The 24,024-nt window shown below is 37.0% G+C and overlaps 8 protein-coding genes across 12 annotated transcripts in view; 5 read left to right on the top strand and 3 right to left on the bottom strand.

The window, feature by feature from the left end:
• Positions 1 to 393, bottom strand: part of LOC104734864 (KRR1 small subunit processome component homolog) — a gene marked incomplete in the record, with an annotated part of 3,053 nt that extends 2,660 nt beyond the window's left edge. The window contains 1 exon segment of the mRNA XM_010454530.1: positions 20 to 393. Coding sequence (XP_010452832.1) covers positions 20 to 291 — 272 coding nt within the window.
• On the top strand, positions 570 to 3,003 carry LOC104734863 (lipoyl synthase, chloroplastic). The gene is given in 9 exon segments (XM_010454529.2): positions 570 to 847; positions 849 to 1,050; positions 1,186 to 1,349; positions 1,558 to 1,648; positions 1,830 to 1,987; positions 2,232 to 2,331; positions 2,334 to 2,408; positions 2,538 to 2,648; positions 2,762 to 3,003. Coding segments are annotated over 9 exon segments (1,185 nt in total). The 5' UTR covers positions 570 to 641; the 3' UTR covers positions 2,840 to 3,003.
• LOC104734862 (ferredoxin-thioredoxin reductase, variable chain, chloroplastic-like) lies at positions 3,226 to 4,067 on the top strand. The gene has a single exon (XM_010454528.2). The coding sequence runs from the start codon at positions 3,297 to 3,299 to the stop codon at positions 3,849 to 3,851; it is 555 nt and encodes a 184-aa protein (XP_010452830.1). The 5' UTR covers positions 3,226 to 3,296; the 3' UTR covers positions 3,852 to 4,067.
• Positions 4,786 to 6,699, top strand: LOC104734860. Its single transcript, XM_010454522.2, has 8 exons — positions 4,786 to 5,167; positions 5,263 to 5,350; positions 5,501 to 5,586; positions 5,749 to 5,827; positions 5,923 to 5,982; positions 6,080 to 6,201; positions 6,296 to 6,367; positions 6,468 to 6,699. Exons 1-8 carry the CDS (start codon positions 4,872 to 4,874, stop codon positions 6,568 to 6,570), a joined length of 906 nt encoding a protein of 301 aa, XP_010452824.1. The 5' UTR covers positions 4,786 to 4,871; the 3' UTR covers positions 6,571 to 6,699.
• On the bottom strand, positions 6,568 to 12,667 carry LOC104734861 (katanin p80 WD40 repeat-containing subunit B1 homolog). Of its 5 annotated transcripts, none has more exons than XM_019235089.1 (19): positions 12,341 to 12,667; positions 12,150 to 12,252; positions 11,816 to 11,946; positions 11,536 to 11,653; positions 11,191 to 11,417; positions 10,683 to 10,785; positions 10,313 to 10,383; positions 10,154 to 10,228; positions 9,866 to 10,009; positions 9,428 to 9,770; positions 8,800 to 9,324; positions 8,419 to 8,478; positions 8,213 to 8,334; positions 7,833 to 7,961; positions 7,630 to 7,704; positions 7,414 to 7,526; positions 7,199 to 7,315; positions 7,039 to 7,107; positions 6,568 to 6,954 (listed from the first exon to the last, which is right to left on the bottom strand). In XM_019235089.1, exons 2-19 carry the CDS (start codon positions 12,175 to 12,177, stop codon positions 6,888 to 6,890), a joined length of 2,517 nt encoding a protein of 838 aa, XP_019090634.1. In that variant the 5' UTR covers positions 12,178 to 12,252; positions 12,341 to 12,667; the 3' UTR covers positions 6,568 to 6,887. The 5 variants fall into 5 exon arrangements, with proteins under 5 accessions (XP_019090634.1, XP_010452825.1, XP_019090636.1 ...); XM_010454523.2 differs by having other exon boundaries at positions 7,833 to 7,958; XM_019235091.1 differs by having other exon boundaries at positions 12,150 to 12,245.
• Positions 14,424 to 14,972, bottom strand: LOC104737892. Its single transcript, XM_019234454.1, has one exon. It carries the CDS (start codon positions 14,970 to 14,972, stop codon positions 14,565 to 14,567), a length of 408 nt encoding a protein of 135 aa, XP_019089999.1. The 3' UTR covers positions 14,424 to 14,564.
• Positions 16,135 to 19,170, top strand: LOC104734859 (alpha-galactosidase 1). The gene is made up of 15 exons (XM_010454521.2): positions 16,135 to 16,416; positions 16,701 to 16,759; positions 16,875 to 16,931; positions 17,046 to 17,080; positions 17,170 to 17,273; positions 17,371 to 17,446; positions 17,534 to 17,592; positions 17,690 to 17,755; positions 17,843 to 17,926; positions 18,014 to 18,078; positions 18,158 to 18,240; positions 18,322 to 18,412; positions 18,502 to 18,551; positions 18,670 to 18,810; positions 18,939 to 19,170. The coding sequence occupies exons 1-15, from the start codon at positions 16,235 to 16,237 to the stop codon at positions 19,029 to 19,031; spliced, it is 1,245 nt and encodes a 414-aa protein (XP_010452823.1). The 5' UTR covers positions 16,135 to 16,234; the 3' UTR covers positions 19,032 to 19,170.
• On the top strand, positions 20,841 to 23,478 carry LOC104734858 (alpha-galactosidase 2). Its single transcript, XM_010454520.1, has 14 exons — positions 20,841 to 21,074; positions 21,166 to 21,224; positions 21,308 to 21,364; positions 21,462 to 21,496; positions 21,589 to 21,692; positions 21,794 to 21,869; positions 21,962 to 22,086; positions 22,164 to 22,247; positions 22,341 to 22,405; positions 22,495 to 22,577; positions 22,667 to 22,757; positions 22,848 to 22,897; positions 22,973 to 23,113; positions 23,215 to 23,478. The coding sequence occupies exons 1-14, from the start codon at positions 20,950 to 20,952 to the stop codon at positions 23,305 to 23,307; spliced, it is 1,188 nt and encodes a 395-aa protein (XP_010452822.1). The 5' UTR covers positions 20,841 to 20,949; the 3' UTR covers positions 23,308 to 23,478.

Below are 24,024 nucleotides of genomic sequence, written 5' to 3'. Positions count from 1 at the left end.
GGGGGGACGCACCAGGTTGAGCTTGCAGGCGATACCATATTCCTTGAGAGCGGATTCGATTCTAGGCCAGCAATCCTGAAGATACTTCTCTCTGTATTGAGGAAAGAGTGTGGAGAATTTGCTAGTAGTGAGCATGCCAGTGGGATTCCATGCCGGGTCGAACTTCTCGACAGTCCAACGGTCGATGCTTGGGTCGTCGTCCCATGGCTTCGGCTTGTCGTGTTTACCTTTCTTCTTCACCCTTTTCTCGATATTCTCCTCCTCGTGCTCAATCTCTTCCACCTTCGCCATTGTAAACAATCAGTTACTTCCTCCTCCTCCTCCTCTCTTGACGGCGGCGAAGCTTTATACAATTATATGATGATGATGATTAGGGTTTATGTCCTTCGATAAAAAATTACAATTAGTGGCTGGAATCGCAAACTGGTCTTGATTTAATTAAAAATTAAAACCCACTAACCGAATAAATCTAAAATCTCGAACCGAATAAACCAAATAAAACCGGTATAAACCGAACCAAATTACCTGCAGGAGTCGTTGGCGGATTTCCCAAAGTTGCTAACCAAACCAGAGTCTCTCTTCTTCTACACTCTTCTTCTGTTCAAATCAGCCTAAACTCCATTTTTTTCCCCATACGAATCATGATTCATCATTGCTCATTCACGAAACCCACTTTCTCAATTTCGATCTCGACTCAGAAGCATCATCATCATCATCATTCAAGTAAATTCTTGAATTTGGGTTTCAGAATCCGATGCGAGTCCGGGGATGTGTCGTCACCGATGCGGACCAATGCGGTGTCCCTGTCGTCGGAGATGGAGGGTTCGTCTTCCTTGAAGAAGAGTTTGATNAGGGAAAAAAAGCGAGCCTTACCCAGGAGGAATGCCGAAGATGGGTCCATTCACGGGGAGAGATCCGAATGTGAAGAAACCTTCTTGGTTGAGACAAAAGGCTCCACAAGGCGAGAGGTTTCAGGAGGTGAAGGAGTCTCTTTCTCGTCTCAATCTCAACACTGTTTGTGAGGAAGCTCAGTGCCCTAACATCGGCGAGGTTAGCATTTTCTTATCTCCACCATTGTTGAAAGTTAAAATGTATCGGCTTTATGAATTGTGGGTATGCGAAACTACATGCTAATTCAATCAAGCTCATTAAAGATTCTTAATTTTGGTTTATGATGATGTGCAGTGTTGGAATGGAGGTGGTGATGGTGTAGCAACTGCAACCATCATGGTTCTTGGTGATACTTGTACTCGTGGTTGTAGATTTTGTGCTGTTAAAACCAGTAGAAATCCTCCTCCTCCTGACCCAATGGAACCAGAGAACACTGCCAAGGCCATAGCCAGTTGGGGGTATGTGACTTTTATTTGATTCCTAGTCTGAGTAATCTGCTTATATCTTCCTTTAGCTTTTGTAATGGTTGTGTTCAGAACTGTTTATAGGATAGAGTAAATGAAGAGGGGATGAAATTAGAAAAAATGGTGTCAATGCAATCTCAGCAGTCAATTATGCATCGTTTTTAATATATAATATGCTCTCTTGGGTTTTCCTTTGTTGCAGTGTAGATTACATAGTTATCACCAGTGTAGACCGTGACGATATACCTGATGGTGGAAGTGGACATTTTGCGCAGACTGTCAAAGCTATGAAGGTAACTTTTTATGCAATATGTTATTGAAATCATAAGTAGTGTAAGAATAAAATATGCTCATATTTGTCAGTTCAAGTTTACAGGATAAGACCTTTGTCCTTGATCTCGTAAGAATACTTTTTGTGGTAACACGAATTTGGTTTTAAATGTAAAAATTAAAATGTATATCTCATCTTTGTAGAGACATAAGCCGGATATAATGATAGAATGCTTAACTTCTGATTTCCGTGGGGACTTGGAGGCTGTCGATACTCTTGTGCACTCGGGATTGGATGTTTTTGCTCACAATGTTGAGACTGTAAAAAGGCTTCAACGACTCGTAAGAGATCCTAGGGCTGGGTGAGTTTTGTTTTCTTGTTCTTCATCTTTCTATTTGTTCTGAATTTGGTTATGGCATAGATGGGTTGAGCATTGAATTGATCCTCTGTTATGGGTAATCAACTTTGTCACTAATTATACATAGTCAATTATCTCCTCAGTCTAACAAAGCGAGACATAGATAGTTATATGCATCTCCAGTTTTAGTCAATCTCTTTTTTTTTTTGTATTTTTTACAAATGTGGATCACATGTGGCGAAGGCAGATATGAGCAGAGCATGTCGGTTTTGAAACATGCAAAGATCAGCAAACCTGGAATGATCACAAAGACATCCATAATGCTTGGTCTGGGAGAAACAGACGAATTGAAGAGTTGAAGGAAGCAATGGCTGATTTAAGAGCAATAGATGTTGACATTCTAACACTTGGCCAGTATTTACAGGTAAACTCATTACTTAAAACATATTTCAGACTATCTCATCCTCCCGTTTCCTATTTCCAACACAGAAAGAGCTCAAATTCCAGAGAACATCGATGATTAAAAAAACCTTTCTTTTGTTCTACAATGCAGCCAACTCCATTGCATCTGACTGTGAAAGAGTATGTCACACCTGAGAAGTTTGATTTCTGGAAAACATACGGAGAATCAATAGGATTCCGCTATGTTGCAAGTGGTCCACTGGTAAAGCCACGAACGGCTCTTGCTCTCGATCTCTTTAATAGGCAAAATATCTGAGAACATCAAAAAACCAGAGATGTGCTTAATGTGATTTGGTTATATATACTTCTTTGCAGGTAAGATCTTCATACAGAGCAGGAGAGCTATATGTGAAGACAATGGTGAAAGAAAGCTACTCTAAATTCTTGTCATAATAGCAACAATGGAGATCATAAATGCCACAAGTGAAACCTGGGACTCAACACAAAGCCTTTTACTCCTATCTCTCTTTTTTTTCTTGTTTATCTTTCAATTGACTTCATTGATTTTGGTACTATTGTGGAAATATAAAAATAAATATATTGTGTGTTTTATGAAATGCTGCCGATAATAATATCTTGAATTTGTCTCAAAGATATTATTTAGTATTTACAGTGTTGGATTCTTTAACTGAAGCCACAAGTTCCTCATCCCTTACATTGTCTTAAGCCTGACACGCGTCACCTTAATTATCCAAAACTAATCCGAAAGCAAATAATTAGCAAAATTAGTAATCACCTTAATTAAATTAAGCATCTTATATAAATAGATGAGGCGCTAAAACAATTAATCTTTTTTGGTTTTACTCTCACTTTCATAAAAAAAAATTGTTTTTTTCCGGCTCAGACGCAGATGACTAGCGGTTACGCTCTATCACCGGCGATTATCTCCGTCGTTCGTCCTCCGTCATCTCAAGACTCTCTCTCTGCTGCATCTGTTTACGGACGCAAATCGATCAATTCTTCTTCATCTTCGTCTATCTTGGTACCTACCTCATTATCCACTTCCTACGGTCGAAGCAAATGCGCCTTCTCAATCTCGCGGAAATCGACGAAGATTCGTTGCGATACTGCAGTGAAATCGGCGGCTTCTGTAGACGCGGACGCTGATCTCTCGTCACCTACGACGTCACTGGAGAAGGAGGAAGATGAGAAGGCCAAGGCGAAGATTGGGGCTAGGGTTAGGGTTACGGCGCCGTTGAAAGTTTACCATGTGGTTCGTGTTCCGGAGGTTGAATTGATGGGGATGGAAGGTTTTATCAAAGATTACGTCGTTCTTTGGAAAGGAAAGAGAATCTCAGCTAATCTGCCGTTTAAGGTACAGTTTGTGAAAGAGATCGAAGGTCGTGGCCCTGTCAAGTTCTTCACACATCTTAAGGAAGATGAGTTCGAGTTAATTGATCCGTGATTTGAATCCAAACAAAAAGGCAAAAGCTTTCTTCTTCTGTCTCTTTCTGATCTTAATTAGACTTGAGAAAAATCTTTTGTGAATGAATGGGTTTGTTTGTATGTACCCTTTTGTATACATTTTTAGCTTTATTATATATACATAAGGTTCCACCCATTCTTGAATCCTCTATTGCTTCTTTTTTGTACTTCTTATGTTGAAAGCTGTTTCTTGATCCATTGCCGAGCTTGTGGAAGTCTACAAAAACTGATTTTGCGTTTGTGTTGGGTTTGCTTCAAATAATATCATTGGACCTATCTTATCCTTAAAATCTATCACCCGTTGGGGGGGGGGTTATGAAGTTGATTGCAGTGGGCATGAAGGTTTTAAAGACATTGGTTGCTGCAACTCTTGGTTTGTAGTTTAGGATCAGGAACTGAAAAGGAATGACATCAGATGTTTTCTAGGTGCTTATTGGGATGCAGTTGTCGGTCTATTGCAATTTTGTGATCTTTGTGGGATTCTTTGAGTTAGTAGCCATACTGATTCATCACAAATTGCATGAGAGTGTGAATGGTTAAGATCAATTGAGAGCAAAAGGTCAATGTGGATAGTTCTTTTGCTGCAACTTTTTTGTTGTGGCCATGACTACATAAGCCGAAGGTGTTGGTGTAAATTGTAAGACGTATATATGATCACAAGAATCAGCAAGACGTCAGGTTTTGTGTCCAATGTGATAAGCTAAAGCTATGACTATGAGAGGGATGTTGTTGTTGTTCCAACCTACAGTTTGCTATTCATATAGACCAAATTGTTTGATAGAGTTACATCCGGTCACATTGGTTTTAGGAAGTAATCCAATTGGGTTGGCTTCTCTACTGGATAAGTAAGTCTTAACCGGATTGAACCGAGTTTAAAATGTTGTAATCCGATAAACATTGAAAGAGCAAAATTTTATAAACAAGAAGAACGCAGGAAACACACAAAACTTGAGCTTGTTGGTTACTTACTTACAAAACGCGACTACGATCGAACAAGAAAATGTACGAAAATAAACTCTTATCGCTGTCGTCTTCATGCACCGTGAATCTCAATTTCGCTTTCTCTCCCTTCTTTATCACTCAGACACAATCATTCTCTCCCTGCAAACGTAATCTTCCCACTCTCGTCGCTGTTTCCGCTAATTCCGACAACCACACCGGTGACAGTGACGGCGGAGTGTCGGCGGCGAAGAAAGGGTCGGGGACGTCGGCAAGAGGAAGGAGATTACTCAAGGTTAGAGAAGAAAAGAGAAAACGCGACTACGATCGTCTTCACGATTACCCTTCTTGGGCCAAGTACTTCTATTTGCACTCCAAGTGTTTGTGGTTTTGCCTAAATCACGAGAAATTCGTGAAATTTTTTGCTGAATTGTTGGAATTTATATGTGCAGGGTACTGGAAAGTGCGTGTAAAGATGATGAAGAGCTTCGAGCTGTTCTTGGTGATAGCATTGGAAACCCTGAGCTCATGAGAAAGAAGGTAAATTTGTTGTTCATTTCAATGAATTGACTTCTCTGTTAGAGTTTCTTTGCTAATGAAGATTTGGCATATGACCAGAGACATTTCTATGTGTTGTTTGTTTCTATCCATTTTGAAGTTCGACATGTATGTGTTTACTAATCTATTCAGGTTGAAGAAAGGGTTAGGAAGAAGGGAAAAGATTTCCAGAAGCAGAAGACTGGTTCTGTGCTTTCTTTCAAAGTTAACTTCAGAGAGTGAGCAACTTTTTTTTAATATCTTTATTGACGTATTGTGCTTCCCTTTGGTTTCTGCTGCATTCGTTCCTCAACATAAGAGTATAAGACTACTTCAGAATCCCATTCCATTAATTACTCATTGTTATTTGACCAGTATTCTTCTTATTTTGATGACTGCAGTTTCAATCCTGTTGATTCCTTTATATGGTTTGAGCTCTATGGAACGCCTTCAGATCGAGATGTTGATCTTATTGGAAGTGTAAGAAATTGATCTTCTTCTTGCTATTGATTGCAAAACGCCGAGTCTTGTTGTGATGACTCAATGCTTCTTCCATTTCTTTCTTTTGTTAACAGGTTATACAGGCATGGTATGTTATGGGGAGATTGGGCGCTTTCAACACATCTAACTTACAGGTTTGTATTTTCTTCTACTGATCCTTATCTATTATCAATTACACCCCCATCGATTACAGGTTCGGTCTGAATGATATAATCTAAACTATGATTGCAGCTAGCAAACTCATCTCTAGAATATGATCCTCTCTACGACGGGGAGAAGGGCTTCAAAGTGATGCCTTCATCGTTTCATGACATCAGCGATGTTGAATTTCAAGACAATTGGGGTCGTGTGTGGTAATCAACTGTTCTGACATATCCTTCATAATGCAACCCATTTCCTTAAAAACCGTGTAACTAGTCTGAACTTTACTTGCACTGTTTGTTGTAGGGTTGATCTTGGTACTTCTGATATCTTTGCCCTTGATGTGCTTCTCAACTGTTTGACAGTTATGAGTTCAGAGTAAGTAACACAAGGGAACGTGTTTGTTTCCTTATATCATCTTTGATTGATACCTTATTTGTTGCAGAAAACTTTAATCTCTGTTGATATGAAATTTCAGGTACTTGGGCATTCAACAAGTAGTATTTGGTGGTAAACGACTTGGGGACTGGGAAGAGGGAATGGCAAATCCCGATTTTGGGTACAAGTATTTCAAGATCTGAATCTTCTAGAAAACCAGTTTTGTTAAATATAGGCTTCTCTTTTGTGCTCTTAAGAACAAATAGCTAAACATTGTGGAAGATATGATAACCTAGAAGATCAATACAACAGCCGAAATGGCTCTTTACACACTGAGCTAGCTTGAAACTGAGAGACAGTAACCGTGGAGCAAAGTTTACCGACTCGAGCAGTGGCCTGACGCAATACGCGAGGGTTAGTTAGTCTTCCATAGACTCTTTTGGTTAGTTTGGTAGAATTAGCTTTAGTCTTGTTAAACTCCACACTGGAGCCAAATCCACATCCAAAAAGTACGGAGTCATCACGATGAAACTTCTTGAAATGTTAAGTTGAGTTCATGCAGAGTCTTTGCCACCAAATTTCCTCTTCTGCATATCCATATAAGACGTAAGATAATAGACTAAGAAAGAAAAAAAGAGAGAAGAGAACCATTTAACTCTTCATTAACTCACCTTGCTAAAGAGGGAAGGCAAGCCTTGATTTTCTTGAGTTCTACAAAGCAACAACTGTACCGCTCCATCCTGAATAGCAACAAAAATATTTGACTTGCTAGAGAGAGTAAATTGCAAAAAAAAAATTACAATGAAAGGTAAGATTGAAGCTCGAACCAACCTTTGCTCAGCCTCAATATCTACACCAACAGATGATGGAGCCGACAGCGACGAGTAAATTTGTGACCCATACATTCTTACCAGCTTAAGCAGCAAATCTAGGCAGACACTCAAATGACTAGAGACAGAAAACGGTTATTAGTAAGAAAGAAAAACTACGGATTCATAGTTTGATAGATGATCATGTCACTATGTTCTTCATAATGAATAGCTTACCGGTCCACGTTGCTCCCTAGAAGAGCTGTCAAAAGGGGAAGAAGGGAGGTACAAGTATCCAGTGTCAAAATTTCAGGTCTCTCGTTTACTATAAGTAGAACATCCGCAATAACCTGTACCAAATGAAATAATGAGAGGGGTTTGCGTAAGTGGCAAATATATACGTGGTGTTTCTATATACACTGATGTGAAAGGAAACAAACAGAAGTTGCTTACAGCATTATCAGCCATCTTCTCTATTGAACTTATCGAGTTTTTAATATCATTTCTTTCCCAATATCTACGGACTACCTGCCAATTGGGTGAAGCTATTTAGTAGATAAACAATGTTTACTGAAATCTATGAAGTATTACTGCTAGCATTCTAATTAGTAAAACAGACCAAAAGATTATCACAGTCTGTACTTTCTTGGTGTTACCTGTAACTTAGCCAAGCGAGACTGCATAGAGCTGACAAATTGATCGTGTTGCCCCATTATGTCTGCAACTATATCTTCTTCGCTAGCAGAAGTGATTCCTTGATCAACTGGCACATGGTTTCCTCTCTGCTTGAGATGTAGAAACACAGCGTAAGCATGACTATATGAGATGTTGAAGACTGGTAGCTGGGAATTTTAATGTCTACTAAAACGCTGAAGATGTAGGATCAGTTGAATGTTTATAAAAAACTAAAAAAGGATCTGACATCTGACTTATTACTCGTCGCTCTTAATTTTGCCCTTCATCGTTCTTCGTTTCTACAGTCCATGTTTCATAGCCTCGAGATCCCAAATAAAAAACAAAACTTTAATGTCATTACCATATTGGGAGAGCGAATGCTTGGTGCAGTCATGTTTCCACCGGAAGAACTCGAAACAGGACCCTCAAAGTTCGAAAATCTTCCTCTTCTTTCCCTATTTAGAACGAGGGAATGCAGTCTTCCTAGTATGTCAAGGCAGATAATGAGAATTTTTTTCATACGCATATTAAAAGGGAAAAAAAAAACAAATTTTCAGAAAGAGTTACCTCCTTTTCGACTTTCAGTAGGACTTGAATCTCTATTTGCATTATAGCTACTCAAGTCAGCTGAAATAAAGAGTTAAGTTAGCTTAGAACTGAGCACAAGATCCAGAAAACTCAACATACGTATCTATAATATAGACGTACTAAAAAAGACTGATTCCTAGAACCAACTAAATAAGAAGTTATGTTACTAAAACAATTTACTAAAAAACAAAATATATACCTAAAGACTGATTCCTAGGAACTTATATATATAAACCCAAGTCCTTCAGAAACTCATAAAAGTGTTCTCCGTAACTAAGATGCCAAGATAGTTGAGCAATATCAATTGTCATTCATATTTGCTCTAAAAAAAAGGAAGACTGGAAAGGCGTTTAAACATACAGCTTTGGTCGTAATTGCTCGGAGGTGATCTCACCAGTGATCTTGAACTAAACCTTCCAAATCCCCTGTATCTGTTATCTTTAGTTGTTCTCTCAGCTGTATCCCATGTGCCACCTTCGTCACTAGGATATGTATTTCCATCTTGTAAAATATTTGGTTCTATAGGCTGAGACTGCGACCTTTCAAGAAGCGAACTGGTTGGTCGATCTGGCTCATTTCTGCTGCTCAACAGCCTTCGAGAATCAGCAGCCTTTGACTGCAGTGAATATGGCATAGTTCTTCCAATTATGTCAAGTTCTGCTCTGGATTCAGATGCCTGCTCAATTATTGGGTCTGTTCTGGGGACAATGACTTGAAAATAATCTTCTTTATTGACTACTGGAGGATTCGCCTTTGGGTTAACTTTTCCAAAATTCCTCTTTGAAGCTGCAGCAATAGGGACAACTGTAGAAACACCAGAAGCAATTTTCGGAGCACTGGTCAAAGTAACCCTGCGAGGACTAGAGTCTGATATACCTCCTGTGGCTTCAGCAAATAGCAGACAAACCAAAAATGCAATATCAATAAGCCGTAACATTGTAGCAAAGAGCGAAAAGAGAAAGAAAATAGAGAATAAAGTAAAACATACATGACAAGGTTCTTGACTCTTTTACTGCGTCTGCGCTATGAGTAACTGACAACTTTCCGTGAGGCTTTGGTTCCTTTACCAAAGGATCTGAGCTTTGAGATACTGATGACCTTCCGGTAGACTTCGTTTCTTTTGGCAAAAGATCCGAGTTTTGAGAAACAGATAATTTTCCAAGAGACTTTGTTTCCTTCAATAAAGGGTCCACTTTCTGGGAACCAGGCAACTTTCCGAGAATAACCTTTGAGCTGTTATCGTAAAGACCTGCTTGATCTCTGCCTGAGCCTGATGTTTTCTCTGGATGGGAATTTGACTGATTGGCGGCTCCACTCATAGGCTCAGTGCGCTGAGAATGTCATTAGAAAATTGGATGGAGAGCTTAGAGATAGCAACTACGGAACAGGCGAAACTATTACAAAGCATGCAGGGAGAGAGAGATACCGAGAGGTCCACAACCCACACGCCTACACAATTTTGATTGTATGAGCAACCAAGAAGCTTTCCCTCGTGAACATTCATATCCGACAAGTTTGACCATCCAACATCCACTCCATCATGACATCTTATTGGCTCCCAAGAGAAAATCTACAATTTGCATGGAAGTTAGTGAAGAAAGGACAGCAAACATGTATAATAAGATTAAAAGCAGTGATATATAAGTGTTATATCCTTAAAAGAGGGATTTGTTAAGTTCATATATATCTAACTGAGACATCCGGAAGAACTTACTTTGAGACTTTCTTGCAATCCACAAAGCACACTCTTTCCGTCTGGATTGAAGGTCAGGCATCGGACTGCAGTAGTCTAAGAAATAAGAATATTAGAAAGATAGAATACTCGAATTAGACTTAGCGCATACCTAGGAGTAGTACAGACAACACATGATACCTCAGTTCCACCAGAACCAATAAGCTCGAATGTTTCAAGGTCCCAGAATTTTACAGTCTTATCAGCTGAACCTATTACCATAGGCAAAAAAAAAACATATCCTATATAAATACAGTAGTAAAGAAAACGATGCCATAAAAAAAGTAGCCGACCGCCAAACATATGAGAAAGCTGTAAATATGTGAGTTGCTAAGAGAAGATGATGCAAGTGGTCTAATGATATTGGGGTTAGTTATACATGTAATCTTGCTCATAGCACATTTAGCTTTAAGAATAAATCAGGTTCATATCATTGTGTGATAAATCTATGTCACCCGAAAATCTAAGAGCTTCAACGTTATGAAGTTTCCCTAGTAAGTGTGATACAGACCTGTTGCTAGCAGAAATTCATGAGGATGAAAATCCAGACTCTGAATTTGCCCTTCATGACTCTTAAACTCATGTAAAAGTTTTCCAGCAGTCAAATCCCACACCTGGTGAAAGCAACCCAAAAATGAGATCCAACGTTAAGAGAAAAAGGCAAAAATTGCAGGTAATTTGCTTTTCACTAAGCAGTAAAAACTCTGAGGAGACAAAGCGATAATTCAAAAAGAGTAGGAAAGCCAGATAATCTATGTATCCAAGTTGATCAGGTAGTATGCTAGCACTAAGCAAAAGTTTTCCCCGAAATAATAGCATGTTCAGCCGCAGAGAGGTGACATCAACTAATCGCATGTTCTCATCCACACATCTCTCAGCACCAGTCTATGCCTATTAAACAAAATGTGGTATTGTTCTTCAAAGTATCATCGGAAAGTAAAAATTCTGAATTTTATCAAATTGACTCCCCAGTTGTCCTCCCCAATACACACTAAGAAAGGAAAAAGGCAGCTACAAACCTTGACAACATTATCTTCTCCTCCAGAAACAATCCAACGACCATCTGGAGTGAATCTGAGTACGTTGATCCCTCGAGTGTGACCCTTGTAAGTATGGATGCAACCCTTCTTTCTTATATCCCATATCTTAAGATTTGTGTCTAGAGATCCAGAAGCAAAAAACTCGCCAAAAGGGTGAAAATTTACGGCTACGCAATTCGACCTGTGACCAGTGAGAGTTCTGACAACTTCTCATAGATGCAACAAAAAAATTACATATTCAGTAGATATAATAGCTGGGTGTGGCTGACTAAACAGAGAAAGAGAAGAGCAAATTTAGATGATCATTAAAACTACTAAACTTACCCTTTGCTTCCTGGAGATCCCAAAGTTTAATTGTACCACTAGCAGCTCCTGCTGCTACTAAGCCTTCTGAAGCATCAAACGTTACTGAATCAACCCCACTCGAATGCCCATACAAGCTCTGACCACAAAACACCCACAAGTAGACAGGTCAGACAGACAATATTCAAACCCGCTCAACTACATTATATCTAAAGTATGTCGCATTCCCCTTAGAACTAACTCATAATCTACCGGAGGCATTCCGAAAAAGAAAGCAATGGAGGGAGAAGTAAGAACTGACCAGAATGGCGTTGGGCTTACCAATAGCCCAAAGATTGACCTTGTGATCTTCACCACCAGTTACAAGAACCCTGGAGGACTTCCTCCCAATCTTAAGACAATTAACAGCAGCAGAATGTGCCACAAATTCCTCTGTGGAATTCCCAATGTATCACATAAGTTAAGGGCTAAGCAATAATCTCATCAAATTGACTTAAAAAAGTCTATAAATTTGGAAGCACACAGATACCGAACAGTCATAAAGCTCAAAACAAACAGCTAAGAAGTGCATACAGATCTCGTGAACCCTAAAAGATGAAATTAAAGAAAATTTGGAATAAAGAAGAAAAGGATACGGAGCTTGTAGGCGCGCTTGGTGTTCATGGCGGAAACGAAACCCTTACATCGGCCAACATTCAAAGCAGCAGCTTAAGATCTCCGGTTCTCCCAATCTGAAATCTGGGAATAGAGATCAGTAAGAAATAATTTTTAAAAAAAAATCCAATAGAAAAGAGATGAGTGATGAAGATACTATATATAAGCATACCAGCAAATTTTAAGCTTAATTGATCTCCAACAAAAACCCAGAAAGCCAAATCTCTCAGCTCCGAACCCAAAATTGATTATAAAAAGAATGCAGATTGAGAGGAACAGTACCTTGCAGTAAACGTCGTACTGTTGTTCCCTTTACGATGAAGATTTACAAAAAGAAAAAAGAAAAAAAAAACAAATGGAGTTGTTGGATGAGTTAACTCATACACTCTTATATATCTTTCAAAATGTGTTTTCTCCTCTACCCTAATGGCGACGAGAGGAGAGAGTGTGTGAGAAATGTGAATGACACACAGACAGATTTACACAAGGAAGCAGAGAGAGAAAGAGAGGAAGCTGCCTTATTAATTCTCATTTTATTTTATTATTTTACCTCTTCTCTCTATTCAAATTCCATAATCATTTTTTTTTTTTCAAATTCCATAATCAAATTTCTTGACTTTGGGTAACGTTTTCTCAATTTTACTTAAATCGATTTACTCTCCTTTCTGTAATTTTATTTACCTGACAAAAAAAATATCACATAACTATATTATTTGTTTTACTTCTTTGGTAAAGTGATCTAATCTACCTTTTCAAACTGACCAAACAAATTTACAAATCTTATATAACTATAGTATTTGATTAAACAAACTTTAAAAACATATTGCAAACTGAGATATATTAGGACTTTCTATTTTATATCTGAAACTATGTACAGAACAAAAAAATCTGGATTAAACATCTTAGTAAAAGTGTTCTTCTTTTTACTTTAATACAAATGTATTTTCTGATAAAATATCATTAAAATATGATAATTCCTTTTTCTAATGTCACACACAGTATATTTCATCTTTAAGTGAATTTTTTGTTCTTTTTTGTCTGTTCAAAAATTAAAGGAGGTAAAATATTTTTGTCTGATTCTGAGTATTATAGAGTTTTAATATTATAGTATTAGTGTTTGTCATATTAATTTGATTCGGTTGATATTTTATTTTAAGTTACTTACAGCATACTTTTTAGTTTTTATCGTAAATAAGCAATACAGTTTGCTGTCAAAAAAAAAAAAGCAATACAGTTTATTAATCTACTACTCCTTAAGTAATCGTATTTGTAATTTCCTGTCGGTGTGCTTTACGTCCACTTAATAACGATAACCGGTTTATTTTGGTTACTTAATCGGTTTGCTTTTGTAAATCGCATTTGGTACATTAACTATCGGAGTCAACACATACGAGATGATGTTTTCTTGGCTTTTACTAGTAGGTGATAATTGGATATTTGTGTCTTAGTTTAGGAAAATATCTGCAAATAAAGAACTTGATGACACACGTCTGATGAGGAGAAAGAAGTACTTGACTACGAAGATAATCACAATAAAGATTCAAAGAAGATGGAGTGGTTTTATGGATCACTATTACTTTATGATCGTCCCTATTCTTAATTGATTGAAGTTCGAATTAAGTAATGTAGTCGGTTGTAAATTTTGAACTTATACACATATTATTGTCTAATTCCGTGAAAGGGATCTTGCAGTTAATTAAGGCATTTGTTTCAGTTCTATTGATGACGCTTATTCTTTTCACATATTCAGTGTTCAAATGGGTTTTGGCTCAATTTAGATATATATATATATATATCCCTAGTTTCCATTATGTCTCACTCTATCTTTTTATCTCATATATGTAGGTGCATGTAGAGTTTTTGTTCTTAACTCATTAGTAAGTAAAGAATCAGGTTTTATATGTATATTCAGAATAACCGAATTAACACGTTTGGGTGACTGATTCATTTGAATTGTTCATATATACAAGATGCCATACTATAAGTCTATATTATTCTTCAACACATATAGACTAGCTACTTTTTGTTCATGACTTAGAGCATTCGCAACATGAGTAACCATAATTATAAGAGGAATAACTTAAACGAATGCAAACAAATAATCGGATGTCCAGCTTCGAAGGCAGACTTGCTCATCTAGCTAGCTTAAGTAAGGTAACTAACAATGCCAATGATTAATATTTTAAGCATAATATTTGCGTTTACAAGAAGAGAAAAGGTAAACACATAAATTAAAACAAAAGGGTCCGATAGAAAGTGTTAATGGACCATATAAATGATAGTCCAAACAAAAGGTACATTAATTTAGCAATTAAAATATTGGATATAAATGATAGTTAAGGTTAAAAAGTTGAAGAGAAAACTTGGACAAGATAACATTAGCAACGGAGTTGAAACTAGCCGATGTAGATGTGAATCTTGAGTGCGAGAAGGAAGACGCAGACAAGGGAGAAGTAGAGAAGAGAATGGACGATAACTGATACAGCGCTTGTCTGAAAATTACCGAACTCAACGTATCTTTGTCGTCCAGGCAACTGAAACAGAAGCCCTGGCGTGAGCATCACGAAGAGTATCACCGTCACTAGCACCGGTCCCCAGTCCGACTTTTTCTCTCTCTCTCTCTCTCTCTCTCTCTCTCTCTCTCTCTCTCTCTCTCTCTCTTTCTCGAGTCTTGATGATGATGATGATGCTTGCTTGCTTGCTTGAACGAGTACGATATCGTGGAGATAGAAGAGGGTGCGTTTTATAGTCATAGGAGAAAGATTGGAGAGAATGTGGGCAGGTGGGTCGGAGGGTTGATTCATGAAGTCACTGTTGATTCTCTTTTTATTTGGAGGGGGTTTACTTGTGCATCAGGTTTTGATTATTTTTGGGGAATTGTAATGTTCTTTTTCCAAACTAAGCAACTTATAAGGTGAAAAGTGACAAAATACATATGTCATCATAAACTAGATCTGTTAAAACTAAATTACGGATTAAATGGATAGAGTTATTGATTTTTTCAGAACTTTTTTTTTTCTTTTGTCCCGAGTTACTAAGTAGGAATATTTGATCAGTACCCAACACTTAACGTAACACAAGACTGATATATAAATAAGTTTTTGAAAACCCTCGAGTGTAAACAAAATTAAAAGGAGAAGGAATGATATATGCCGACCAAAAAAAAGACGTACAGAAATCAAAGACCTTCTATAATTTTTAAGTCCATAAAGACATGTACATATATTTCTTGACAAGAAAAGGACATATCGCATATTTCGAAGAAAAATCCAGAAATTATAGTTTACCTTTAATACAAACAATTATTTTTTGTTTTTATCTCACATATTCAAAACTAGGATGTTGAAAAATTCATAATCAAAACTAGGATATTATACAAAATCATTAATTTGTTGGTGGTTTAACCCTGACTACTTTTAATATCAACATTTGAAGTAATATAAACACCAAAAAAATCGTATTGTAAAAAAGAAATGAAAATACTGATCATACATTTTTGTTCACTAGCAGAAATTAAGTAAAATCATGCATTTAATTCATTATTCAAGAGGGTAAACATAAACAAAGTGTAGAATTTTTGTTTTTCACAATTACAAATCCTACGATACACTGATTGATGGGTAAAGTGATAACACACAACCCATCTAGACCTTTCCCTAAAAACAGACCCAAGTGTTTGATTTCGATTTTGCTTCCACTTAAAACAATACTTTTACAAATTTTGAAAATCTCCAACGTTAATTTTGGTCAGACTCTGGGATTTACGACTATATATATAAAGATCTTTGGCTTATATGGACGTTAAAGATTTGTTAACTTTGTTAAAAATGGAAAGTNAAAAAAAAAAAAAAAAAAAAAAAAAAAAAAAAAAAAAAAAAAAAAAAAAACACAGATAAGAGTTTGAGGGGCAAAATTGGAATAAACAGATATCTATAGTCCTATAGAAGAACACTCTTAAGCTTCTCTCTACTACAAACAACTACAAGTACAAACAAATCAGTGTTCGTCATTCGTCAACTACTTAAGCTTCGCACTCTGTTTTTTGTTTGACGAGATTTTTCCAGAGATGACGAGAACAGAGAAACTTGAGATGGTGAAGATATCAACGGTACTTACGATGATGGTTTTATCAATGGTTATGATGACGATGGTCGAGTCTTCGAGATCAGTTGACGTTGACGGCGACGACTCTGAGATCTTAAGAAGACACTTGCTCGCTAATGGCCTCGGCGTCACTCCTCCCATGGGGTCTGTATAACTCTGCTTCCTTCTTTCCCTTTGATTTTACCATTGATTCCCTAAATTGGAGTTTGTGAAATCGGAAGAGAACACACATTCTACAACCATAGTCTTTGACCATAATCGTAGTAGCTTGAATTTAACTTCTTTGTCCTGAACTTTTTTGTGTTCAGACTAAGTTCATAATCGATTATTTATCTCTATGTTGTGAAAAGTGTTTTGCTTTTTTTTTTTTGTGTTCTTTCTTGATGATGTCTTGATGAAGTTCAATGTGATGGTGTTTTCAATTTCAGGTGGAATAGCTGGAACCATTTCAGCTGCAACATAGATGAGAAGATGATCAAACAAACTGGTAAAGTTTCAATTTCTTTGGTAAAGTTTCAATTTTTTTTTCAATCCTGGATTAATCTTTGCATCTCTAGTCTTCTGTCATCTTAACAAATCAGTAAATTTAATGCTTGCAACAGCTGATGCTTTGGTTACCACTGGCCTCGCTAAGCTTGGTTACAACTATGTTAACATCGGTATGGCTCCAATATGACTAATCATTATATCAATGTGATTTCTTAAAGAGTAAAACTTTTTCATTGGTTATATATTGTTCTTCACAGTACTAAAATCTTGGTTTTTTCCATCAGATGATTGCTGGGCTGAAATTGCTCGTGATAACAAGGTATTAAACACTTGTTTGTGTATTCCTGGTTTCATTTCCTATTCTGCAGTTTTTGATATATGTTTATCTTCCCCAAATCTGTTTTCCAGGGAAGTCTGGTGCCAAAGAAGTCAACTTTCCCTTCTGGTATTAAAGCCCTTGCGGATTATGTTCACAGCAAGGGCCTTAAGCTTGGGATTTACTCAGATGCAGGGTAAACTTTTTTTTCTAGCCTTTGTTTCTAGAATCATAGCTTCAGTGATTTGAACAAGAATACACAATTGTCCTTAAAACATTTCTTTGGTTTATAGGTATTTTACCTGCAGCAAAACCATGCCAGGTTCTTTAGGCCATGAGGAGCATGATGCCAAGACCTTTGCAGAATGGGTACGTTAGATGTCATTCTTGTTTTCTGACATCTCATAAACTGGTCATTGCCCTGATTTTCAGACAATGCTTGGGCTGAAATTTCAGGGAATTGATTACTTGAAGTATGACAACTGCAACAACGATGGCTCTAAACCTACTGTCAGGTATACCTGATGAGACCAGTTGAGTTTCAGGTTTACTTAGCCACCAGATCTTTTTAATAGACGAGATTCACATTCACTGGATGATGATACTATTCAGGTATCCACTGATGACCCGAGCTCTGATGAAATCTGGCCGCCCCATCTTTTACTCCTTGTGTGAATGGTATAAAATCATGTTCTCTTTCAATAAGAAGATTGTGTTTATTCCTCTGTGGAAGAATATGACTAATTCAAACCGTGTTGTTATCAGGGGAGATATGCATCCAGCTCTATGGGGATCTCCAGTAGGCAACAGTTGGAGAACCACTAATGACATCAAAGATACCTGGCTTAGGTAAGAGTAAAAGATAAAAGATGGCGAAATCTTTCTTCAAAAACGCTGAAGATTTCTCATCTTAACAATTTGTGGGGCTTATTACAGTATGATCTCAATAGCAGACATGAATGAAGTCTACGCTGAGCATGCAAGGCCTGGTGGCTGGAACGGTAGAGACCGTTTTTTTAAGTGTTTTTGCATATTTTAAGATTTTGGAGAAAACATTGTTGAGTTTGTTGTTGGTTGCAGACCCGGATATGCTTGAAGTGGGTAATGGAGGGATGACTAAAGAAGAGTACATAGTCCATTTCAGCATATGGGCAATCTCAAAGGTAAGTAAATTCCCAAATTAGAGCAACTCCGTTCAATGAAAATGTATCAAGTCTGAAACCAATGCTGCATATATATTTCAGGCCCCCCTTCTACTTGGTTGTGACATAAGAAACATGACCAAAGAAACAATGGAGATTGTTGCAAACAAGGAAGTCATTGCTATTAATCAAGGTACTTGATTACTGGTTAAGCCATCTTTTGACTCCTTAATTAAAACCATGTTTGAATTTATGATAAAGTAAAGGAGACATTTCTTGTAGATCCACACGGTGTTCAGGCCAAGAAGGTTAGAATGGAAGGCGATATCGAGGTCTGATTACATCTAAATACTAGACATTTACTATTCCGTCTATATGGACCTGTATGGACATAAGCTTTTATTTAATAGAATACTTTGTTTTTGGTAATGAATTGGGAAATGGAATCAGGTTTGGGCAGGACCATTGTCAGGTTACAGAGTAGCTTTGCTTCTGTTGAACCGTGGACCATCGCGAACTTCGATTACTGCTCTTTGGGATGATCTTGAGATCCCTGCAAACAGCATCGTTCAAGCCAGAGATCTATGGGAGGTATGCATACATGATACATACATACATACATACATAAATGCATACGTATTCAACTGTATATACATACACTAAATAAAATCTGATATTTTGTCTTCTGACGAATGTGTTTTGTTGTGATGTGAAAACAGCACAAGACATTGAAGCAAAAGTTTGTAGGGAACTTGACAGCAACAGTGGATTCTCATGCGTGTAAGCTGTATGTTCTCAAACCTGTTGCGTGAAATATGTATATGTATACAGGATAAAGAGAGTTAGTGTGGCTATGTTGTATTCTCCGATTATTCTGTAAAAACAATAAGGGTTCGTCTCAAATTGTGTTTCCACAGATGTTCTCCAATAAAGTGTTCTGTTTGCTCAAAATGCTAAAAATTCTCTACTGATATAATTCAATAGTGTTGTCGATGAGTTTGAATCGACATGTGTGTCCATATAATGATGAATTCTTTGCCTTAAACCAAAAAAAAAAAATAACTCTTTGCTTTTTTTTTTTGTTGCGTACGACACACGACATATCACATCACATCACAGCCCTTGTGCGTTACCACGTTGGTCCACTCGAGAAAAAAATTCATCTCATCATTTCAATAACCTAAGAGTCTTTGCCGTAAACTATACACTTTGTAACTGTGTGGCGTTATTTATGACCAGTAAAAACAATAACCTAAGAGCCTTTGCCGTAAAGTATACTCTTTGGTTTGAGTTTTGCATTTTTGACCAGTTCAAACTTTTAACCTAGTTAGAAATAGGTTTAGTTATTATTATTATTTTTGCTTACAATCTCAATTCTCAAAATTATGTAATACTTTAAAATAGTGACAAAAATGAAAAAAATACTCTCTCTGTCACACAAAGATTGATGTTTTGATACTTTCACACATATTAAGAAAAAAATTTATTTTTATTTATAAATTAATTTATAATTTCTTTTTGGTAGAGAGAGAAAATATAAACCAATAACAATTCAAAAATTTAAATATTTTTAATGATTACTTCTTGAAGTTTACAAAACATCAATTTTTGTGGGACAAAAAAATATCCCAAAACATCAATCTATGTGAGAGAGGAAGTATGAAACATCACACTCGGAAAGCATGCTCAGATTTTTTAATAATAACTGATAAGAACATGCGTATCAATGTATATATACCATTCGAACGGCCACCGGCTCGTAGGACCACGGTTTGGGCTCATCAGAGCAGAGCAAACATCACACTTCTAAATACAAATATAAAAATGTGTATAAAAATGGTCATAATAAATAATGATTCGATTGTGTTTACTAGAGTCCAATGCGATAATGACAACGAAAACCTAACGACTTATTGAAACGCGTGAAGAATTCTGTTTTTGTAATTTGGATGTAAATGACGTTATCAGAGCTTAATTGGTTTATTCATAATTAAAAAGTCCGTCACTCCAAAAACACTTGTTTATAGCTGAAATATTCCTCCTTGTAATTTACGTAAAAAATAGCAAGTTCACTGTGGTATAACATCAGTTCCTGAGACAGTAAGAAATAAAGAAGAAGAAAAGTTTGGATCGTATTAGCTGTTAATTGTTTTTGTTAGAGTTAGCTAAACCTTTACAATTAACTCATTATTTCTCATCATCTCTTACTAAAAATCCGGAGACTGGGTATATATATATTCTCTAGTGGTCACTCCATCGCTTATACTCCGACCGACAACACTTGTGTGTGTTATCTGGTTAATGGTTAACCACACAATAGTTGACATCAGTCGCAGCCTTTCACTAACTATTAGAATTAGTTATGAATACGTCCTACACAGTTTACAAACGAGTCGTTTGAAACGACTTCTTCTTTTCCTCAATCTTTTTACACTTTTTTGCGTCACAACCATAGACAACAGTATAACATATTTATTTTCCATATCCGTGACTAAAGCTACACAAATCTGAAAAATAAAATTAAAATTTCCGAAACAAAGAAAAAAAAGACCCACTTGCTATGGAGACAACTCTGACTGCAGTCACAGTCTGTGTGTGTATATATATAGAGATCGGCATGATCCCACTTAACCATCAACATTTACTACAGAACCCACTTTTGATTTTTCTTCAAACTCTGAGTCAGTTTATAGCCATTGGAGGAAAGAAGAAAAAAGCTTTGATCAAGCAATGGTTCTTATTGGTTTCTTCTTAAGATTCATTACGTTCACTTTGACTCTGACTCAGATTGTTGATGGGTTTCGTCAGAGTCGAATGTTGATGAACAATGGACTTGCTCGCTCTCCTCAAATGGGGTTCGATCCTCTCTTCATTTGTTTTCATTGATTTCACTTACTTGAGTCACAAGTTTAATTACCTCTTATGATTGATTTACTCTCTGATCAGATGGAACAGCTGGAATCATTTTCAGTGTAACATCAATGAAACCCTCATCAAACAAACGGGTGACTACTGATTCTAGAAAGCAAATCTGATGCACGATTAATTGATAGTATAAATAATACTAATAATCTGAGCTTCTCTGCAGCTGATGCAATGGTTTCAAGTGGTCTTTCTGCTAGAGGTTACAAGTATATTAACATAGGTAAAAATAAAAAATAAAACCATTTTGGTATGGCCACTCTGTTTTTTATCACTTCGTTTTCTTAATGGATTTGCTCTGTTTTTGTCTGTGTTTATAGATGATTGTTGGGGTGAACTCAAGAGAGATTCTAAGGTTAATTAAACCCTATCAAAGATGTATTTTCATTACAAGAGTCTTTGAGAATCAAGAACCAAAGTGAGATGTGTTTCTGGTGTATTTGATAGGGGAACTTGGTTGCAAAAGCATCGACATTTCCTTCAGGAATCAAAGCTTTATCAGATTATGTTCACAGCAGAGGGCTAAAGCTTGGGATTTACTCTGATGCCGGGTATAGATATAGATACATACAAGAGATTTATCTTATAAATCCAAAAACATTTTAAAGACATGGTTAATTTGGTTAATGATCATATGTTTCTCAATTTCTAGGACTCTTACTTGCAGCCAAACCATGCCGGGCTCACTTGGGCATGAAGAACAAGATGCCAAAACATTTTCCTCATGGGTAAGTATGTATATATGCTTGTATGTATGCTATATCTGAACTAATTTCATGATCCTTGAAGCTGTGTGTTTCTGTTGTGGTGTATTCGACAGGGGATTGATTACTTGAAGTATGATAACTGCGAAAATACAGGTACAAGTCCAAGAGAAAGATACCCAAAGATGAGCAAAGCTCTCCTAAATTCAGGAAGATCCATATTCTTCTCTTTGTGTGAATGGTAAGAAGATCCACTAATGTTTTTATCAGACAACTTTGGTCTGACGATATTAACAAGAAACTGAGTTGTAAGTGCAGGGGACAAGAGGATCCAGCAACTTGGGCAGGAGATATTGGCAACAGTTGGAGAACAACTGGAGATATTCAAGATAACTGGAACAGGTCTCTGTTCTTTAATGGCTTCTTAGCATTTTTTCTTCAATCTTAATAATACATGAACTTGAAGATGTTTCTCTCTTCGTTTTTGCTTATTAGCATGACAATGATAGCGGATCAGAACGATCGATGGGCATCTTACGCAAGACCAGGATCGTGGAACGGTAAGTAGTTTGGTGTTAACAAACAGATGTGAGTCAATTGTATCAAGAACCATGAAAGTGATATCGATGTCCGGATAAAACTTAAACAGATCCAGACATGCTCGAAGTGGGAAATGGAGGCATGACTAAAGAAGAATACAGGTCACATTTCAGTATCTGGGCATTGGCAAAAGTATGAAATGTTGTTTTACCTGAAAGCCCTGAACAGAGTATCAATGTTTCCATACTTAACCCAATGTTGGACTGTGTTCTCTCTTGCAGGCTCCTCTGCTGATCGGGTGTGATCTTCGATCGATGGACAAAGTTACCTTTGAGTTGCTTAGCAACAAAGAGGTGATTTCTGTTAATCAAGGTAAATAATATAGAAAATTTCTTAACCACTTCAGAATCTGCTAACATGAAATCCTAAAGTGATAAGAGCTTGTGAGCTGTTTATGTTCAGACAAACTTGGGATCCAGGGAAAGAAAGTCAAGAAAGAGGGTGATCTTGAGGTACTAGTTTTCTTATATATGTGTATGCACATGCCGAAAACACAAAACATGTAACATATGTGGTGTGCAATACAGGTATGGGCAGGTCCACTAAGCAAGAAACGAGTAGCTGTCATCCTATGGAACAGAGGATCAGTACCTGCAAACATCACAGCTCGATGGGCGGACCTTGGCCTTGATTCATCAGCTATTGTTAATGCTCGTGACTTATGGGCGGTAAATTATGATAAACAATGCATGCATTAGTATTCTGTTAATTCCATTACTACTATTCACACCTGAAACCTAATCATGAACCATGACTATAATGAATGCAGCGTTTGACACTTTCAAGTATTAAAACACAACTCTCTGCCCTAGTGGAGCCTCATGCCAGCAAAATGTACACTCTTACAAGACGCAAGGCATAAGATGTTGCTCTACAACACCTAGAAGTCAAGGAAGTAAAACTGAACCCTAGCAAAATCCTGTCGAAACCAGAAGATTGTTTCAAATCATCTTCTACTCTGATTTTGTATTATGCTGAATATGAAGATGCCAAAATCAGAAATACTCAATCCAAATAACATTATACAATAAGGNATGTATCAATCAACCTCATTCAGCAAATTATTCATGTAGCAACTAAAGTAAATATATGTAACTGGAAAGTGCTAAAGCTGAGAAAATTAAGTATAGGTGAAAGAGAGATANAATCTCAAATGCCACTTTTGAAGTAAAACCAACAAATCCAGATGTTCGCAAAGTTTTCATCTAAAGATTCCATAAATAACAAGATACCATACCACCACCAGGCTTATTTTTCAACACAGACAACACCACATCACTGACATAACCAGGATGTATGAGAAGTTAAACGCAGAGGTAGTTATCACTCACCAGTGACCACCTCAGTTGGAGATGGCAGGTCATTAGGTTTCTTCTGAGCCATAAACATGTCGAAATCGGTGTGAGTGAACATGACTTTCCCCAGCCAGGAGGCAGCAGACTCCTCAAGACTGTTCATGTTCTCTTGATCCGAGGTCCCTGGCATGATCCAAACATTGTTGGAGAGCTTGGAACCCACAACTCCAAAAGCAGGAAGCTCAAATTTCGCCTCTTGAGGAAATATTTCTGAGAATCACAAG

Source organism: Camelina sativa, chromosome 13 (assembly GCF_000633955.1).
Source record: "Camelina sativa cultivar DH55 chromosome 13, Cs, whole genome shotgun sequence".
Lineage (NCBI taxonomy): Eukaryota > Viridiplantae > Streptophyta > Magnoliopsida > Brassicales > Brassicaceae > Camelina > Camelina sativa.
Note: the sequence above shows the minus strand (reverse complement) of the source record. Positions and strands in the feature narration are given on the sequence as shown.

Excerpts from the sequence above, each read along its gene's own strand:
- LOC104734858 (XM_010454520.1), top strand. The coding sequence starts at position 20,950 with ATGGTTCTTATTGGTTTCTTCTTAAGATTCATTACGTTCACTTTGACT. Across the intron at positions 21,870-21,961 it reads CCAAAACATTTTCCTCATGG|GGGATTGATTACTTGAAGTA; the intron begins GTAAGTATGTAT and ends TGTATTCGACAG. Across the intron at positions 22,758-22,847 it reads GGTGATTTCTGTTAATCAAG|ACAAACTTGGGATCCAGGGA; the intron begins GTAAATAATATA and ends GTTTATGTTCAG.
- LOC104734861 (XM_019235089.1), bottom strand. The coding sequence starts at position 12,177 with ATGAACACCAAGCGCGCCTACAAGCTCC. Across the intron at positions 10,786-11,190 it reads GAGAAGATAATGTTGTCAAG|GTGTGGGATTTGACTGCTGG; the intron begins GTTTGTAGCTGC and ends TGCTTTCACCAG. Across the intron at positions 9,771-9,865 it reads TGTGGGTTGTGGACCTCTCG|CGCACTGAGCCTATGAGTGG; the intron begins GTATCTCTCTCT and ends TGACATTCTCAG.
- LOC104737892 (XM_019234454.1), bottom strand. The coding sequence starts at position 14,972 with ATGAATCAACCCTCCGACCCACCTGCCCACATTCTCTCCAATCTTTCT.
- LOC104734860 (XM_010454522.2), top strand. The coding sequence starts at position 4,872 with ATGTACGAAAATAAACTCTTATCGCTGTCGTCTTCATGCACCGTGAAT. Across the intron at positions 5,828-5,922 it reads ATGTTGATCTTATTGGAAGT|GTTATACAGGCATGGTATGT; the intron begins GTAAGAAATTGA and ends TTTTGTTAACAG. Across the intron at positions 6,202-6,295 it reads GACAATTGGGGTCGTGTGTG|GGTTGATCTTGGTACTTCTG; the intron begins GTAATCAACTGT and ends TGTTTGTTGTAG.
- LOC104734859 (XM_010454521.2), top strand. The coding sequence starts at position 16,235 with ATGACGAGAACAGAGAAACTTGAGATGGTGAAGATATCAACGGTACTT. Across the intron at positions 17,756-17,842 it reads TTTTACTCCTTGTGTGAATG|GGGAGATATGCATCCAGCTC; the intron begins GTATAAAATCAT and ends TGTTGTTATCAG. Across the intron at positions 18,552-18,669 it reads GAATGGAAGGCGATATCGAG|GTTTGGGCAGGACCATTGTC; the intron begins GTCTGATTACAT and ends AAATGGAATCAG.
- LOC104734862 (XM_010454528.2), top strand. The coding sequence starts at position 3,297 with ATGACTAGCGGTTACGCTCTATCACCGGCGATTATCTCCGTCGTTCGT.